The 19,179-nt window shown below is 40.4% G+C and overlaps 1 protein-coding gene across 1 annotated transcript in view; it reads right to left on the reverse strand.

Annotated features, from left to right (window-relative positions):
- Window positions 1-621: 621 nt before the first annotated feature.
- The window catches only part of snx2 (sorting nexin 2), a 36,608-nt gene continuing 18,050 nt past the window's right edge, over window positions 622-19,179 (reverse strand). The window contains exons 6-14 of the mRNA XM_039804043.1: window positions 19,134-19,179; window positions 15,113-15,226; window positions 14,262-14,355; window positions 13,967-14,172; window positions 10,563-10,706; window positions 7,916-7,927; window positions 3,736-3,816; window positions 3,492-3,563; window positions 622-2,560 (exon numbers count right to left, since the gene is read on the reverse strand). The exon at window positions 19,134-19,179 is cut by the window's right edge and continues 30 nt beyond it. Of these exons, the coding sequence (XP_039659977.1) occupies window positions 2,510-2,560; window positions 3,492-3,563; window positions 3,736-3,816; window positions 7,916-7,927; window positions 10,563-10,706; window positions 13,967-14,172; window positions 14,262-14,355; window positions 15,113-15,226; window positions 19,134-19,179 (820 nt within the window). The 3' untranslated portion in view covers window positions 622-2,509. The remainder of the gene's footprint in view (window positions 2,561-3,491; window positions 3,564-3,735; window positions 3,817-7,915; window positions 7,928-10,562; window positions 10,707-13,966; window positions 14,173-14,261; window positions 14,356-15,112; window positions 15,227-19,133) is intronic.

A 19,179-nucleotide genomic window follows, 5' to 3' on the forward strand; every position in this document is an offset into this window, starting at 1 on the left:
GCCTCCTGACAGTATGTGTGAATCTTTTCCAGTCTCTGCATTGTCACTTTGAGGTTCTGACAGTCCGACTCCTTGGAATAAAAAAAATAAATAAAAAATAGAGATAAGAGCCTCACTGCTCACACAATACACATGCAAGTACAGTGACAGAGGACAGGTGACAGGAAAGGTGCGCAGCTCAGGATTGGCTGCCTGTAGGCAAAATTGTGCATATCATGAGGGTAACTATGCTCCTTGAACACCTCTCTACATCAGCAGTGAGCATTAAATATGGACAGAGCAACATTCCTTTATTAGCACAAAGGAGCCAAAAAAAATACAAAGGAGTATATTATCCTGAAGAAAAACTTTTTTTATCTTGTGAACAGGATAAAGATTTGTGTGCACAAATGATCTTTTAACATCTAATAACATGATAATAAATTCGGTTTTGGAGACTTCAGTTGCTCCGTTGCAGATTATCTATAACTTATCTTGTACGTAACCTTTAAAAGTGAACAACATTTGGTGTCATGAGTTTTCATTTTAAGCCTCAAGGAAATAACATCTAACAACAGAAGTAAGTAAGGATTAAATAAGGATTAAATATGTTGAATGATTAAAACCCAGTCCAACCACAGATGAGATACATTCCTTTATTGTAATTAAAGTTCTGAAACGTCTGCGCTGCAGGAATGCCATGTCAAAACCAAAAGACTTTAAAAAAAAAAAAAAAAAAAAAGATCTGCTCAATTAAAGAATTTCATCATCATTTGTGAAAACAACAAAAAATAAAATCAACTGAACGTTCTCAACCACTGCACATCATTTAGGCGGCAAGAAAATGTGGAATAAAACATGGAATAAAATACAAAAATGTAGCAATCATTACAGTAATTTATGATTTACGATTAAGGAGTAGTGGGGGATGAGGATGAACGAAAACTCCAGTTTTGATTTCATCTTTAATATGAGATTTGTAGCTTCTCTGATAGATTCAGGATGCCAGATTTTATTCTGATAACGAAGTGTGCTTTAAATCCAACAAAATAAAAATCAAGAAGTTCAATATTTCTAACTGCAGCCTTCACACTGATCAATAGGAAGAGAAACCGTCTGAGGCTGCTCTCTGGACGGACACACACTGTCACCCGACAATCACTCACTTCCTCCACACCTGAAAATACTCCGACGCTCTCACTTCTGGCTCTAGTTCAGTCTCCTTCAACAGGGAATCCTTCAACTCACATTAACTATGGGTAATAATTAAGCTTTTCAAGGTAGAAGACAAATGTAAAAACAACAACAAAGAAATTACTTTTCTGAGTTTGCCGATGTTTATGAGACAGCAGCAGGGAACTGAACTGAGAAGCGAGAGTCTTCCTCCTCTGCTCTCATTGGCTCAAAGAGGGCAGTAAACGAGAAAATGTTGCCTTCACTTGCGATCATACAGCAACAAAAACAGGGGCTCTTGTTTTGCAATGCAAGTGAGGGGGAAGTGAGTGAGGTGACAGGAAGTACAATACACAAAATAACAAAGAGGATGTCGTCCTTCATCACTGACTCCGGATCAGTTTCACAGCTCGCGTTCCGAACTCTAAGACGAAACCTCAGATAGTCGAACTTAAAAGGTTTGTTTTGGGAGTGTTAGTGGTCCCCATGTTTACCTGCTGATAGTAGCATTACAACTAATAAGGCTGGATAAAAATGCTATAATGTTAAAATGTTATTTACGGATAAAATATGGATAAACTTTTTCACATTCCTAGTTTCAAAGACAGAGACACTGAGCTGAAATAAAGTCTGCTCCGTTGAAATAAAAAGTCAAAAGTTCAAGTCCTCGTTAGGAAAGAACTACAATTCCTTTACCTTAGAATGTGGATATATGTCTTTGTTGAGGAACATAGAGGTTAATCATTAAAAATAAAGTACAAAGTGAGACTCCTCCACCCACGTCTCCACTCACCCATTCCATTTGTGTCTGGTGAAGAAGAAAAAAAAAAAAAAAAAACAGACACCATGTTAGAAGTTTGAAGAGGAAAGCCATCACCAGGGTCATAACTCATGCTGCGTTCATGTCGTACGGGAATATGAGCTTCAGGCTTAAAAATAACATTGCAGGTTTAATGTTTATATAAACAAAATCCCATACAGGAACTCCGATTTTGAATGTTGCTGAATTCCGATAACACTTAGAAGGAGATAGTTTGAGAAGTGCAAGACTGTTGTGAACATTACATTATTATTGTAAAAGCATCAATCAAGAGAACAATTACTCTGACAGGACGTGAACGCAACACTGAGTTCAGCAGAGAAAAAAAAGAGGAATAAAAGATGAAGAAGTGTAAATTCAAAGAGAGGTTTGATGTTGATTTTTTTTTTAACTGCAGAAAAGTCACTTGGAGCTGATTCGCTGCCTTCACTTCTCTTCTTCACTCTGGGGATAAACAGGTGTAGGAGGACCGGTGCATTATGGGTAGTGTAGTTTGATCGGAGCCAGTCAGGACTGTCTGTTGTGTTTGTGTGAACTCTATGAGATGGCCTTGGCCTCGGGTAAGAAGGCATCCCAGTATTTTATCAGCTGTGAGAGAAAAATAAAATGATTCACTTTTCATTAATGTGCCACAAATGTTTTCTGGTTCTATCTAAAAGTAAAAAGTTGTAGTGTAAAATATATTATATTTTGTATTTAACACATTTATGGAAGTCTGTGGCTGCCTACTAACATAAAATACTTATATCAAATTGAACTGTGTGTGCACATGATGATGACATTTTTCAAATTTTTAAATCCAATTAAAATTTGTCTTAATGCAGAATTACTGCCACAATCAAAACATCATTTACGAATTATTTTCAGTGTACTAAGCATAATAGCACTGCTATGAATTTGCTAATGAAATTGCGTGTAAATATGAGCTTTTGTATTTCAATTTAAATTCAGCATTTGAATAATTTCTAAATTATTGTCCATTGTGCATAACAAGGCACTAAAATTTGTCTTTGACAAGGCTCACAAATAAAAAAGCATGTATAACATGTACTATTTTGTATTCACTATGAATTATGCCCCACATGATCATTTAATCTGAAAAATGAAATAGAAATGGCCTATATCCTGCCATAAGGATTATGAGTTCAAGTGTATTTGTCAATGCAGCCCTGAAACAATGTGTTTAACTGCATTTTATTACAGTAAAGTTACATTCAAAACTTCTGTTCACATCTCTGTTGTTGTTTACGCTATAATTTCTACCTGTGCAGTGAAAACTTCAAATGCGGATTGGGTTTTAAATGTTGATGAATTTTAATTATTACATTTTTCTTTAGTCATACATCATGCGCACGTGAGGGCAAAATGAAATTTCAATTAATTTGATTTTAATATTGGCAGCCGCAGACTTCCGTATAATTTGAGTCATCTATGTGAGTTATTGTATTTCACATCATTTTATATTGAACAGTTATGCAAACTATAATATTAATAATAATAAAAATGTCTTTGTCTTTACCTGCTGTTGTGTTTGAACCAGTGACTCCAGGTATTTAATAATGATCGTTTTAAAGTCCTTCACTCTCTCTTTCTGTTGAAAGAAAATTCAAACATTTTTATTTTTTTTATTATACAGATAACTTGAGGATATACCTCACATCAACAGATCAACATTCATTCCTTTATTCACCAAACCATTCATTAGAAAGCTCATTCACTCAGTCATTCCCCTCTTTATTCATCCATCCATCAGATCTCCTCACCTCAAACCTGCTGACTTCTTTGCGTATAGTTTTTGAGATTTGTTCAAATTCTCTCTCTCCCTGCTCGACCTTCCCCTCCAGCTGAAAAACACAAAGGAAGACAACATTTGTAATTTTTGCGTTCCCGTTTCAGACGGGGAACCTTGTTGGCCAGAATAGAATTGTTTGATGAATAAATTTGTAGCTGTGGAGTCTCTAAACCCTTCTGCAAACCTTCAGACCATCAGGATCACCTGCCGCTTTATACCGAAACTCTACAGTGAAGATTGGTACAGATGGTGTCAGTTTAACCAAACTGCAACAACAATAAAACAACTAACTGTCCACACTGTATGACTCCACTGATTACTGGATTTTCAGGGCTGATACTGATATCGATATTAGAGAGTTTTGCAATAATCAGATAACAATAGATTAGCGTATTTTTACAACAAACAGTCTTGATATGGATTTCTTGGATTAGTTTTGTTTTCTTTTCTAATTGTGAGGAAGCAGGACATTTTACAGTTGGAAGATCTACTTGTTGATGTTGATGGTTTCTGGTAGACAAACTTTTTTATATTGACACCGTTTCTAAAGTACCCCAAACCTAGCTAATATCAGTCGATTTATCGGTCTAGCTGTACTGCCAATTTAAAACAAGAATATGTCCAAAATGTTTTCCTCCTAGAGCTCAATCAATTAAGGAGACTGAATTTGTAAACTCTAGCTTTTAAAGATGTATATTTAAATCTGTGGAAAAGCTCACAGTTTAAACAGTTTTCTAAATCATGCCATACAAATTTAAATTCTGAATCCATGTATTCAAAAATATTGTAATTCTGCATCTTTTACAACCGCACTAAATAAAGTTCAAGAGATTTTCATTTAGTTTGAACGAGCTGCTTTAACTGTGAGCTGAACGAGACCCAATGAGGAGGGATGGGAAACAATCAGGACATTATTTTAACATTGAGTGAAGCCTAAAGCATTCAAAATGTCTTCACATCCAGTATTGTACAAAGATTCCCCCCAGCAAACAGCTGCAATATTTTTTACATTTTTTACCCATTAGGATGTTGGTTTGGTGACTATATCCTTTTAATTATTTTTGAAGAAAAAAATAAACTTTTTATGCAGCAAGTTCACAAGATTTGTAAAATAATAAACTTGTTAAGTTGACATTATTGTTATTATGTGCTTTCATTCTGGTGACTCTGACCAGAACTAACTTTGAACTGATTAAATAATTAATGTACAGTGCCTTGCGAAAGTATTCGGCCCCCTTGAACTTTACGACCTTTTGCCACATTTCAGGCTTTAAATATAAAGATATAAAACTGTAATTTTTTGCGAAGAATCAACAACAAGTGGGACACAATCATGAAGTGGAACGAAATTTATTGGATATTTCAAACCTTTATAACAAATAAAAAACAAAAAAATTAGGCGTGCAAAATTATTCAGCCCCTTTACTTTCAGTGCAGCAAACTCTCTCCAGAAGTTCAGTGAGGATCTCTGAATGATCCAATGTTGACCTAAATGACTAATGATGATAAATAGAATCCAGCTGTGTGTAATCAAGTCTCCGTATAAATGCACCTGCTCTGTGATAGTCTCAGAGGTCCGTTTAAAGCGCAGAGAGCATCATGAAGAACAAGGAACACACCAGGCAGGTCCGAGATACTGTTGTGGAGAAGTTTAAAGCCAGATTTGGATACAAAAAGATTTCCCAAGCTTTAAACATCCCAAGGAGCACTGTGCAAGCGATAATATTGAAATGGAAGGAGTATCAGACCACTGCAAATCTAGAACCGACCCGCGCGTCCCTCTAAACTTTCAGCTCATACAATGAGAAGACTGATCAGAGATGCAGCCAAGAGGCCCATGATCACTCTGGATGAACTGCAGAGATCTACAGCTGAGGTGGGAGACTCTGTCCATAGGACAACAATCAGTCGTATACTGCACAAATCTGGCCTTTATGGAAGAATGGCCAGAAGAAAAGCGCATTTCTTAAAGATATCCAAAAAAGTGTTGTTTAAAGTTTGCCACAAGCCACCTGGGAGACCCACCAAACATGTGGAAGAAGGTGCTCTGGTCAGATGAAACCAAAATCGAACTTTTTGGCAACAATGCAAAACGTTATGATTGGCGTAAAAGCAACACAGCTCATCACCCTGAACACACCATCCCCACTGTCAAACATGGTGGTGGCAGCATCATGGTTTGGGTCTGCTTTTCTTCAGCAGGGACAGGGAAGATGGTTAAAATTGATGGGAAGATGGATGGAGCCAAATACAGGACCATTCTGGAAGAAAACCTGATGGAGTCTGCAAAAGACCTGAGACTGGGACGGAGATTTGTCTTCCAACAAGACAATGATCCAAAACATAAAGCAAAATCTACAATGGAATGGTTCACAAATAAACATATCCAGGTGTTAGAATGGCCAAGTCAAAGTCCAGACCTGAATCCAATTGAGAATCTGTGGAAAGAACTGAAAACTGCTGTTCACAAACGCTCTCCATCCAACCTCACTGAGCTCGAGCTGTTTTGCAAGGAGGAATGGGCAAAAATGTCAGTCTCCGATGTGCAAAACTGATAGAGACATACCCCAAGCGACTTGCAGCTGTGATCGGCAAAAGGTGGCGCTACAAAGTATTAACTTAAGGGGCTGAATAATTTTGCCGCATCAATTTTCAGTTTTTATTTGTTAAAAAGGTTTGAAATATCCAATAAATTTCGTTACACTTCATGATTGTGTCCCACTTGTTGTTGATTCTTCACAAAAAATTACAGTTTTATATCTTTATGTTTGTAGCCTGAAATGTGGCAAAAGGTCGAAAAGTTCAAGGGGGCCGAATACTTTCGCAAGGCACTGTATGTATTGAATGTATTTCCATCCCTGTAATCAACTGGCAGGTCAGAGGTGATACTTGTAGTTTATTAATTGAAGTCATGAATAATTACTAGACTAACACAACAACTGGCTGTTAAATGAGTCTTTAAAAGGCTGAAATAATGATGGAATATAAATTAGCTGATTACAGTATATGAAGTTCACATGGATCGGACTACATCGCAATGCTCTGTAAGCCACGTGGATGCAAGTCAGTACAGCTACGTTCAGACTGCAGGCAAAAGTGGCCCAAATCTTTTGGGGTCAAGTGACCAGGTCAGACTTCTTCAGATAGTGTGAACACTCAAATCTTGCCCAGATCGGATTTGAAAAAAATCAGATTTAGACCACTTCCATATGTGGTCCTGAATCAGACCCAGGTCTGATTTTTTTCAAAGCGGCCGCAGTGTGAACAACCGAGGCGGATGTGATGCGACTTTTACGTTAATCTACATCGACATTTGTCACAATTATGCGCCGGCGGGAGTTAGCCCTCCACACAGACAGTCAAATTAAAAACTTGACTAGGCCTACAAAATGGAGACAGTGATGGAGGAAGTTAATGGAGGGAGAATGAGGTGTTTGACCTAATTAGTGTATGGGGAGATACTTCAATCAAAACTAGAAGGATCATACCGTAACCGCTCCGTTTTAAAAACGAAATGGAAGAACGGGGAAGGTCCTCCATAACCTCCCGAACTTTAGTGCAACAGCGTGCTGCGTCTGATGTCACTGTTATTGTTCTTTTGCGCATGCGGGTCAGTTTGAAACCGCAAACAGTTCACACTGGAATCTGATATAGGCCACATTTTAAAAAGGTAATGTGAACAGAAAAATCAGATCTGAGCAAAAAAAAAAAATCTGAATTAAGCATTAAGACTTGCGGTGTGAACGTAGCCTTTGTTTGACTATATGATCTCTTTGGTCACATGAAAGGGTTTGTCTGGTATTTGATTTGAAGTTTCGAGTTAAAATGTTGAACCCCCAAATGAACATTTTGAACCCCAACGTTCAGAAAGACACTTCCATAAAGTTATCCCAAAAGGACAATTTGAGAAAATGTGACCTACGCTGACAAACTACTTCATGTGACTCTGTGAACACCAAAAACTGAACAGGAAAAAAATGAATGTTATTGTGAAAATGTTCAACCAAACGGTGATAAATATGAAAAGGAAATGAGGCAACTAAAAGGTGTGAAGAAGGCAGGCAGGTGGACACAGAGCTGCAGACAGACAGACAGACAGACAGACAGACAGACAGACAGACAGACAGACAGACAGACGGGGCAGGTCCTACCTCCTCAATCTCCTGGTTGAAGGAAGGCATGGCAGGGAAAATGCAACAAAATTTAATGAGGCAGGAAAAAAAAAAAAAAATGTTCAGAGCTTCCAAAATCATAGAGGAAGATCCAGAGACATGAGCAAAGCACTGAGGAAAAACCAAACCACCAACCAAAATGAAAGTCCTCCCTGTGGCTCTGTAATACTGCAAACAAGCTGCTGTTTACAGCTTCAAACCTGGAGGAGATCGGCAGCACTTTGATCTGTAAAGCCACAAGAGCTGAGAACTAAGCCTTCAGTTGCACCTTCTGAGCAGGATCTTTGAAGAAAAAAAAAAAAAAAATAAAACCTTTTGGAGGAAAACTATTTTCTCAGAACACAACGGTGTCCTTGTGCAGACAGCAGCAGTGGGTTTCTAACTCTGGCTGTTGTTCCTGTTTGGTGCCCACAGAGGGCAGTGTGGGTTAATCATCTGACAGCAGAGACTCCGAACACACCACTGAGTTTTTATATCACTGACTGTGTAAACGTTTGATATGATTAAGTGCAGAACTTAACTTACACTAACATTAAATATACCTCAATATAATAACATACAACTAATGTGCACAAAACATGGTGATCTTGTATTTTATATCAAAGTGTGAGTCCTGATCTTTCCTGACAGTATACAGTCTGTTAAATGGATGGCATTGAGTTCAAGTGTATTTGTCAATGCAGCCCTGAAACAATGTGTTTAACCGCATTTTATTACAGTAAAGTTACATTCAAAACTTCTGTTCACATCTCTGTTGTTTAAGCTATAATTTCTACCTGTGCAGTGAAAACTTCAAATGCGGATTGAGTTTTTAACATGTTGCATATCTGTGTGAGGCAGAAAAAGATGACAGACTGTAGGTTGTTCTGCACATTAGAACTACTTTATGACTCCTTTTATACTATATATTTTGATCAATTGACAAATTATACCTGGGGAAAATGCTGTATGCACGTATACACATTTTAAATGTATTTTTTAGAAATCACTATTAAATCATATTGTTGCAGCAGGAAAGAAGAAGAGTTTCTTTACAGCTCTGCTGACAATCTTTTCCACACAAAAAAAAAAATATTCAGGACGTGGCATAATTTGGGGGCTTTGATGCTGTGATGAACATCGGAGGTAAGGATACTTCATTTAAACAAAACTTAAAATATGGGTATCATGTCTGTGTGTTCAAATTATGACAACCATAGGAAGTAAGGATTTTGATGTAAATTGTGGCATGTGTGGGTTCCAGTGCACAAAATGGCTCTTTCCCTTCAGATTATTTCTTTCCTAAATGCATTCACAGTGTAAAGCGGTCTTATCTGTAGCATTACTGTGTTGTGTGTAGCAGCGTGAAGTAAAACTCTTCTTCTGGCTTCAGAAAAAGCCTCTGTGTGTTTTCTGTTGGCTGTTGTCAAGGCGTGAACCAAAACCCCGACTCCTGACAGGCGGCAAAACTCTTGTCGGCTCCAAATAAATGTTGGTTGTAACTCTACTGTCCTCGTCTGCAGCTTCTGACAGCCTCCCCCAAAACTCCCCCCCAGCCTCCTCCTAAAACCCCACATCTGACAGCTCCTCCGCTCTAATACCAGACCCCCGACCACGCCAGCTGTGTGTGTGTGTGTGTGTGTGTGTGTGTGTGTGTGTGTGTGTGTGTGTGTGTGTGTGTGTGTTGTTTCCTGACAGAGAGGATGAATTTGTGCGGTGACAGCTTCAACAGATGCTCTAATAAAGTACTTTTCTACTCTCTCCTGCTCTTGTTTGTCGTACAGTACTGAGTTCATGGGAAGTCTGCAGACTGAAAGAAAACAAGATTTATATATATAAAAAAATAGAGAAGAGAAAGTTTTCACATGACTGAACCGTGAAGGTGCGCCTGCTTTACCTGACTGGACAGACCAACAGCCTCGGAGAGAGGAGAGTGACTCCTGAGAACAACGGTTCACTTGATAAAGTACAACTAGAGCTCGAACCATACGGTGTATAAACATGTATTGTTATTAGAGTTGCAAAGATGAATCGATTAGTTGTCAACTCATTAATTAATCGCCAACTATTTTGATAATAATTTTAATCGTTCGAGTAATTTTTTATGAAAAAATAAAGAGAAAATTCTCTCATTCCATCTTGTTAAATGTGAATATGTTCTAGTTTCTTCACTCCTCTGTGACAGTAAACTGAATATCTTTGAGTTGTGGACAAAACAAGACATTTGAGGATCATCTTGGGCTTTTGGGAAACACTTTTCACCATTTTCTGACATTTTATAGACCAAACAACTAATCGATTAATCGAGAAAACGACCTACAGATTAATCAACAGTCAAATGAATCGTTAGTTGCAGCCCTAATTATTATCATACTAATAATATGGTATTTAATTAACCAGTGTACGAATTATTTTAAATGAAGGCATCAGGACTACAGCTTTAATGAAAACGAGGCGTCAGAGCAAAAACCTGCAACGCCACAATTTCTTCAGAGACCGGACGCGTTTTTCCTGCACTGGTCAATTTTGAGATTTTGGGCCTGTTTTATTATTAGATTTTCTTCCATAACTAGTGGAAAGCCATCCAAAATAAGCATTTATATTTACTACACTTAACCCGTGTGTGTCTGTCCGTCTCCCGTCTCACCTCTTTGATCTCGTCTTTGGCCTGCTGCAGTTTGTCTGGTTTGTTGTTGAACTGCAGTTTGGCTTCAGCTTCTCGTTTCTTCTGCAGGAGCATCTGACTGTCCTGCCACTTCTGCCACGTCTTCATACGGTGGTCAAACACACCCTACGCACGCACGCACCCACACACACGCACCCACACAAACACATACACACACAAATAAATGAAAAAACACTTAACAATGACTTCAATTTCAAGACCCATTGTTGATTTCATCATAGAAATAAACTTAACTAACCCAATGCCTTTATTTAAATTTGACAAGATCTCATCTGCACGAATGCATTCTGTAATTGTCCAAATCTCAGTCTTTTTTTTTTCTTTTTCGTAGCTGTGGTTTTGTTTTTGTTTTTTTCCGTTACAGCCGCCGTGAGTTTAAGTTTTAGCTCAGTGTATTTTACATTAAATCAGCCACAAAAATGTGAAGGATGACCAAACTTAACTGAGCAGCAGAAGGACGTTTTGACACATAAACAATAAATCAAAATAAATGTAGACATATATTTATATAAAGTCTAACTAAATGCTTTATGTGTTCGATCTTATAAATGACAGGTCACATTTTATCTATTTTTTTTTATAAATGGTTGGGTGGGTTTAAATAAGGTTCAATAGCTGCAGTCACAACACAATGATATACAGCATCCGATCCACAACTTCAGACTACTCTACTAAAGTTCTCGTATCTGTAGTTCCATCTACTCCATTGTAGTTCTACTCTACTTTTCCACTTCCTGTCTGATTCCTACCTGGACTCAGGTGATTGGTGTCCAGCAGCTCAGTAATTCAGCAGAACAGAGTTTTAGTCATTATTACGGATTTTAAATAACAACCCTATTTACTCTGCAGAGGGTTTGATAGAGAACTCCAGTTAAAAGGAACACGCCAACTTATTGGGACTTCGGCTTATTCACTGTATCCCCCAGAGTTAGATCCATTTCTAACCACTATTCTATTCTGGCCAAGTCCATACATACCCTTCTCATCTCCGTGCGTGTCGTAACTGTCTGAAGCCCCCACCGCTAGCCTAGCACAGCCCAGATCCTGGAGGTAACCGGCTCCAACTAGCCTACTGCTCCCAATAAATAACAAAATAACGCCAACATTTTCCTATTTACATGTTGTGATTTGTATAGTCACAGCTGTACACTGTACAAATAACAAGGTTACATGAGACACAGACATCTTCTAACCGTATACAAAATGGGAACTACAGTGCCTTGCGAAAGTATTCGGCCCCCTTGAACGTTTCGACCTTTTGCCACATTTCAGGCCTCAAACATAAAGATATAAAACTGTAATTTTTTGTGAAGAATCAACAACAAGTGGGTCCCAATAATGAAGTGGAACGAAATTCATTGGCTATTTCAAACTTTTTTAACAAATAAAAAACTGAAAAAGTGGGCGTGCAAAATTATTCAGCCCCTTTACTTTCAGTGCAGCAAACTCTCTCCAGAAGTTCAGTGAGGATCTCTGAATGATCCAATGTTGACCTAAATGACTAATGATGATAAATAGAATCCAGCTGTGTGTAATCAAGTCTCCGTATAAATGCATCTGTTCTGTGATAGTCTCAGAGGTCCGTTTAAAGCGCAGAGAGCATCATGAAGAACAAGGAACACACCAGGCAGGTCCGATATACTGTTGTGGGAGTTTAAAGCCAGGTCGGATTTGGATACAAAAAGATTTCCCAAGCTTTAAACATCCCAAGGAGCACTGTGCAAGCGATAAGATTGAAATGGGAAGGAGTATCAGACCACTACAAGCCACGCGAAGCCCGGCCGTCCCTCTAAACTTTCAGCTCATACAATGAGAAGACTGATCAGAGATGCAGCCAAGAGGCCCATGATCACTCTGGATGAACTGCAGAGATCTACAGCTGAGGTGGGAGAGTCTGTCCATAGGACAACAATCAGTCGTATACTGCACAAATCTGGCCTTTATGGAAGAGTGGCAAGAAGAAAGCCATTTCTTAAAGATATCCATAAAAGTGTCGTTTAAAGTTTGCCAAAAGCCACCTGGGAGACACACCAAACATGTGGAAGAAGGTGCTGTGGTCAGATGAAACCAAAATCGAACTTTTGGCAACAATGCAAAACGTTATGTTTGGCGTAAAAAGCAACACAGCTCATCACCCTGAACACACCATCCCCACTGTCAAACATGGTGGTGGCAGCATCATGGTTTGGGTCTGTTTTTCTTCAGCAGGGACAGGGAAGATGGTTAAAATTGATGGGAAGATGGATGGAGCCAAATACAGGACCATTCTGGAAGAAAACCTGATGGAGTCTGCAAAAGACCTGAGACTGGGACGGAGATTTGTCTTCCAACAAGACAATGATCCAAAACATAAAGCAAAATCTACAATGGAATGGTTCACAAATAAACATATCCAGGTGTTAGAATGGCCAAGTCAAAGTCCAGACCTGAATCCAATCGAGAATCTGTGGAAAGAACTGAAAACTGCTGTTCAAACGCTCTCCATCCAACCTCACTGAGCTCGAGCTGTTTTGCAAGGAGGAATGGGCAAAAATGTCAGTCTCTCGATGTGCAAAACTGATAGAGACATACCCCAAGCGACTTACAGCTGTAATCGCAGCAAAAGGTGGCGCTACAAAGTATTAACTTAAGGGGGCTGAATAATTTTGCACGCCCAATATTTCAGTTTTTTATTTGTTTAAAAGGTTAGAAATATCCAATAAATTTTGTTCCACTTCATGATTGTGTCCCACTTGTTGTTGATTCTTCACAAAAAATTACAGTTTTATATCTTTATGTTTGAGGCCTGAAATGTGGCAAAAGGTCGAAAAGTTCAAGGGGGCCGAATACTTTCGCAAGGCACTGTATATTCTCAGAAGGCGAAGCACTGCTACTTGGGCGGGAGTGATTTGCTGGCAGCACCTGAGAAGCCCCGTGGTGAGGAGCAGAGAGTTCGCCTGGAGTTTGCTCAGAGTTGGAGTAATAATCACTCCGCCCAGGTAGCAGTGCTTTGCCTTTCTGAGAATATAGTTCCCAGTATGTATACGGTTAGAAGATAGCTGTGTCTCATGTGACCTTGTTATTTATACACTCTGTGACAAATACAAATCATAACATGTAAAAAGGAAAATGTTGGCGTTATTATGTCACTTATTGGGAGCAGTAGGCTATATGGAGCTGGTTACCTCCAGGATCTGTGCTAACCAGGCTAGTGGTGGGGGCCTCAGACAGAGTTACAACACGCACGGAGATGAGAAGGCTATGTATGGACTTATCTAGCTCTGGGGGATACGGTGAATAAGTCCCAATAAGTCGGCGTGTTCCTTTAAACGTTCAGTCGGATCATGGAGTTTGTGTTCTCCCACTGCCAGCAGACCCGCTCATACCTTTACGGCGGTGATGAGGCGGACGTAGTCGCCCAGTAACTCGGAGAACAGGTAGAAGTCTGCGTTGGCCTGGTCCTGGTGAAGCTGGTCGATCTTCTCCTCCACCTCGGCCAGCTGGGACAGAGCTCGGGACAGAGCCGTGTGGTCCTCGCTGTTCCCCAACATGGCCGCCGACTTGGCGAACTGCGCCGTGTTCACCGACAGCTCTGAAGAGGAGACGACGGGAGAAACTCAAGAGGCTCGTTCCAGAACGTGTGAGCGGTGGGTCTCAAAATATCAGGTTTTCAGATCGTACCTTTCCTGTGAAGGACCAGGGACTCCATGCTGGCATGAAGTTTCCTCAGCTGAACATCCAGATTCTCAAAATGCTGCTGCTTCTCCTCAAACCACTGACACCCCCCACACACACACACACAGACACACACACACACACACACAATTTTTCAGAAATCCTCTGTTACATCAGACTCTCACTTCTTCCTTCTTTATTTCTTTCCTCCCATTTTCTTCTTCTTTTTTTTCCTTCCTTACTACTTCCTTATTTCCCTCTTTCTCCTTCCATATTTCCTAATTTACATCCTTCCTTTCTTCCTACTTAGTTCCTTATTTCAATGCTCACTTTATTCTGTTTCCTTTTTTCCTCTATCCCTAATTCCTTATTTCATCCTTCTCTACCTTACCTTCATGTCCCCACTTCCTTAGTTCATATTCCCTTTCTTTTTCTTCCTGCCTTACTACATCCTTATTTAACCCTCTCCTTATTCCCTTTTTCCCTCCATACTTCCCTTTTACATCCTCTTTCTTCCTCCCTAGTTCCTTATTTTTTCTTCCCTTCTTTACCCCCTCTCTAATTACTTCATCCTTCTTTTCCCTACCTCCCCCATCCCTACTTCCTTCATATTTCCTTTCCATCACATTCGCGCTACATCCTTATTTTTCCTTTATTCCTTCCTGACCAAGTGCCATTATTTGTTATAGCAACGCTACTTTGTTATTCCACCTTGTCTTTCTTCCTTCCTCCCCAGCTCCCTTCATTCCTGTCTTTCCTTCAGACTTACTGAGACCTCCTTCTCTCCTCTTCCCTCATTTTATTTCCTTTGCTTCATCCCACAATCCTCTCCTCCTCCTCCGTCCTCCTTCACTCACAGCGTCTGACTCGTTCATCTTGATGGTCATCTTGTTGACGGCTTCGGCGGCCTTGTTGACCATCCGGAGAAGTCCGGCGCTGCTCAGAGCCTGAGTGCTGACCGCACGTGGCAACTGGACAACAAACAAACAAACAAACAAACAAACAGGGTGAGCACTGAGAAACAGCCTGTTATTTCTCACTTATTTTCCACAAATTCTTTAGGTATATATTAGTCTAGATCCACGACGTTCCACTTCCGCGATTTCTCCGGTGCAAACGGAAATTCTGCCGTATGTCCTTTTCGGCCGGATGTCTGTTACCTTCTGCTTTCCTTGTGTTGGCAAAGACTATGGTTAACTGCTCCTCAGATCTCTGCAGGGTAAATCCAGACAGCTAGCTAGACTATCTGTCCAATCAGAGTTTTCTGTTGCACGACCAAAACAACTTTTGAACGTCCACATGTTCCACCAAAACAAGTTCCTTCCCGAGGCTACTTTGCAGAGGCACCGTGGCTCCGTCCGGCACAGAGCACCGCCCAAGACGATTGTGATTGGTTTAAAGAAATGCCAAAAAAAAAACAGAGCACGTCTTTTCTCCTCTTTTTCTTTCTCTCCGTTTGTCTAATTTCAAATCTCTTTCATTTAATCTTTTGTACCGTTGCCCTCTCGGTTTAATTTGAGCTTCTTTTGCTTGCTGTTCAGTTTCTCGTTTCTTTCTCTTTTCTGCTCTGTCTTTTCTTTCCATCTTTCCTCTCTCTAACTCTATGTGCTCCCCCCGCCCCCCTGATTGTAATGTCTCCCACGTTTTAGCTCCAATCAGATGTAATGCGGCCGCTTTATGTGCCGAGCAACTTTAACAGCTGCAAAAACCGACTCAGAACCCATCGCGTCACTCTGAAAACACCCGGACATCCATCTGAAAATAGGCTCATTTTTCTTCATTTTGGAAAAGTTAACTTTTTCCCCGGACATATAGGGTTTTCCTCTGACGCTGGAGCACATTTGCCCCCCCCCCCCCTCCAATCTCATTTAACGGGAGCAACAGCAGCCGGGGGGACGGCTCGGTCCCCGGGGGGCCTCGCTGAAGGAGGGACGAGGGTAAATGAGTGGAGGCGGGGTGGTAAAAATTGCTTTCAATTGCAGCCCTGTCCCATCCCTCCCTCCCTCCCTCCCCCTTCCCACCCTCCCTCCTCTGGTTGTGTTTCATTATGCCGGCCGGACGAACCGACACGCTCGGTCAAGCGTCCGAGTGATTCATCTGTTAAATCTGTGACATAAGGCCATTTATTCTGGACCCAACAACTGCCGGCTCCTTCCCAACGCAATCCCACAAACAGTTAGGTGGGTGGCAGAGAGGGGGTGGGGTGGGGATGAAATGTTACAGAGGATTTAGTCGGAGTGGACAGTAAAGCAAGGAAACGGGGAACGCCGCAGGCCCTTAAACCCTGAGGCAGTTTTTAGAGGCTTGTTGGTTTGACCTTGTCGGGACGTTTTGCTGCTTGTTGGGAAAAAGAAGTGAGGAAAACTCAGAGCGAGTGTTTGGCCCTTGTGGTGGTGGGGGGGGGGGGGTAGTTATTTGTTTTTGCCCCATTTGAGACGGTCTATCAGTCTGTCTCTTTGGTCCAGAGTGAGACATCTCAACAGGACATTACTGTGGATATCAAGGGTTCCCAGAGAATGCATCATGCTTGACCCCTGACCTTTCTGCTGGTGTCAACCTGTAGCTCCATTTCATCATAAGACTGCTTAATAAGTCAGAATACAGGGTCCATAGAAGGTTTTTCTTTGGAATAAATCGCACCGAACTCAGAGCTTCATGCTGTTTTTGAGGAACCTGAATTATGATATATGTGTAGTAATAATTCATCATGCAGCATGCAACACAATGAGAAGAAAATGATTTGCTAGATTTGAAGAAAACCGGTTAAAAGAGAACATATATTCACATCAAGCACAATTATGTCACTGAACCTCCTGTTAGAGACCGAATCATAATGTTAGTTCACATTAACTTTCGGGTATAAACCTCCTGCGTCCCGGACATACAGGCGCTGAGCAAACGGGGACGTGGAACAACTGGATATACTCTCATCTTATTCATCTAAACTAGACGCTGGTGCTTTCACATTTTACCACTTTCACTAACGTTAGCTTGGAGAGCTAATTTACCTGTTGGGCCACAGACTAAAGAAAATGACACCACCCAAACTAGTAGTCAGTCCGACCGGTGGCAGGTTTTGCTGGTCGTAGTGCTTGATTTGGTTTATCAAAGACGCTAGCGAAGCAACACGGTACAGAAAATAAGCACAGCAGAAACGTCAGACAGGTCAGACCTCCGTGTTTAACTATAGGTCTTTAAACGTAACAGTTACGGCTGAAAATGACAACAGAAATAAACAAGTTTGTCGATTTCACACATCTCTGCAATTCAAATAAACTGCCATTTGTCTCCCTGGAAGTGTCTTTTGTGTTAGCGTGACCAAAGATCCTTTATTCTAAAAGATAGCGCATTTTAAGCAGCGCCAATGGTATGCAACGGTACACACTTCCTGTCTCCTAAAGGGGCGTGGCCTTGTTTGAACGTGTAGTGAATGTTGTGTGGATGGATAAAAAGTTATATTTAAATTATTTGTTAATATGTTCTTTTGCTAACGTTAGATATTGACACGGCTAAAAGACATATCTAGCATCACAGAGATTAGCTGTTAGGGCGTTCACAAACGTTAGCTGACGTTAGCTTCTCTGTGCCAGATCTCGCGAGAGTTTGGTCCTGAGACCGAAACAGGTCTCAAACAAAGTTAGTTTTCTCCTGATGTGTCCGTCTGAAAAATGCCATTTTAGTGTCAGAGTGTCCTGGAGATATGTGGCTTGTGAAAAATGGGTCCAATATATACTTTGGTGACTATGGGGAATCGCTCATAATCTGTGTTCACGTTCACTTCTCCCGTTGGAATCAATACACTCAGGACATGCCGCTAGTGTCCTAAAGAGGCGTGGCCGTGGCGGAGCCCACGTGACACAGATACAGGAAACTACTCCGTGTCGGGGCGTCTCGGTTCTAAACAGTCTCTGGCGTGACGTCATGGGGATTCGATCCATAGCAAACTTATCAAGGAGTTAGAGGTCTTTAGTTGCAGAGTTGAGAACAGGAGTCCTTCCTCTGGCCCTTTAGGTTGGCACGTTAAAAACATCCAGAGGGACAACAGGTTGTGTGAGTTATGCGAAATAGGAGAGTTGAGAATCAATCACATTTTCCTTTGTATTGTCCTTATTACTGTATGACGAGTTAAGAATATCTATACTTAATGACATTTCTGTTTTAAATCCAGAAATGTGATGATGAGAGAATGAAATTATCTTTTAATTTTAATGCAGTTTGTTTCTAAAGCTTGGAAAAAAATGCCATGTTGGTAAATTTGTTTAGTATTATTTGTAATTATGGGACTACTCTTATGTTGCTCTTTTTCTAAATAATGGTGTCTTGTAAGCCTGTTTGGGCTGCAAATATTATTTATGCGTGACAATAATAATATAAATCAATCAATCAATCAATCAATCAATCAATCTAGTAAGCCCCTTAGAATAACCAAAGTCTTTATAATAACAATGTATAAATGTGTTTGGGCGTCTCTGGTAATGATGAACCCACAGAGAATTATCAGCTGACTCTCACCTGATCCAAAACTTGCATCTCATAACTAAATTAGTTTCCCCAAGTGTTTTCAAGCAAAAATGAAACTCCAGAAATAGAAAAAGGACTTCAGAAAAAAATCAGGCATGTGTGGTCTGTGGTGTTGTACTCACAGAAACAGACTGCAGATCACAGGTTTTGTTGATTTTCTGCAGTGAGGAACTGATGAAGAAGACGTTTCTGACTAACAATGCAGACTGTAGTCCACTGTTTAAGGCTGACTGGACTTTTTAGTTTTAAGAAGTTTTAAGTTGATAGTTACACTGAAAAGGCATCAGGCTGTGAGAACTGCTGTTGAAACTAAATCACGCCTGTGAGGAAACGAGAAAACATCATTCTTTGTTTTACCTCTGAGCTCTCCAGAAACAGCAGGACGTCAGGATCCTTCAGCAGG

This window comes from Perca fluviatilis, chromosome 6 (assembly GCF_010015445.1).
Source record: "Perca fluviatilis chromosome 6, GENO_Pfluv_1.0, whole genome shotgun sequence".
NCBI lineage: Eukaryota > Metazoa > Chordata > Actinopteri > Perciformes > Percidae > Perca > Perca fluviatilis.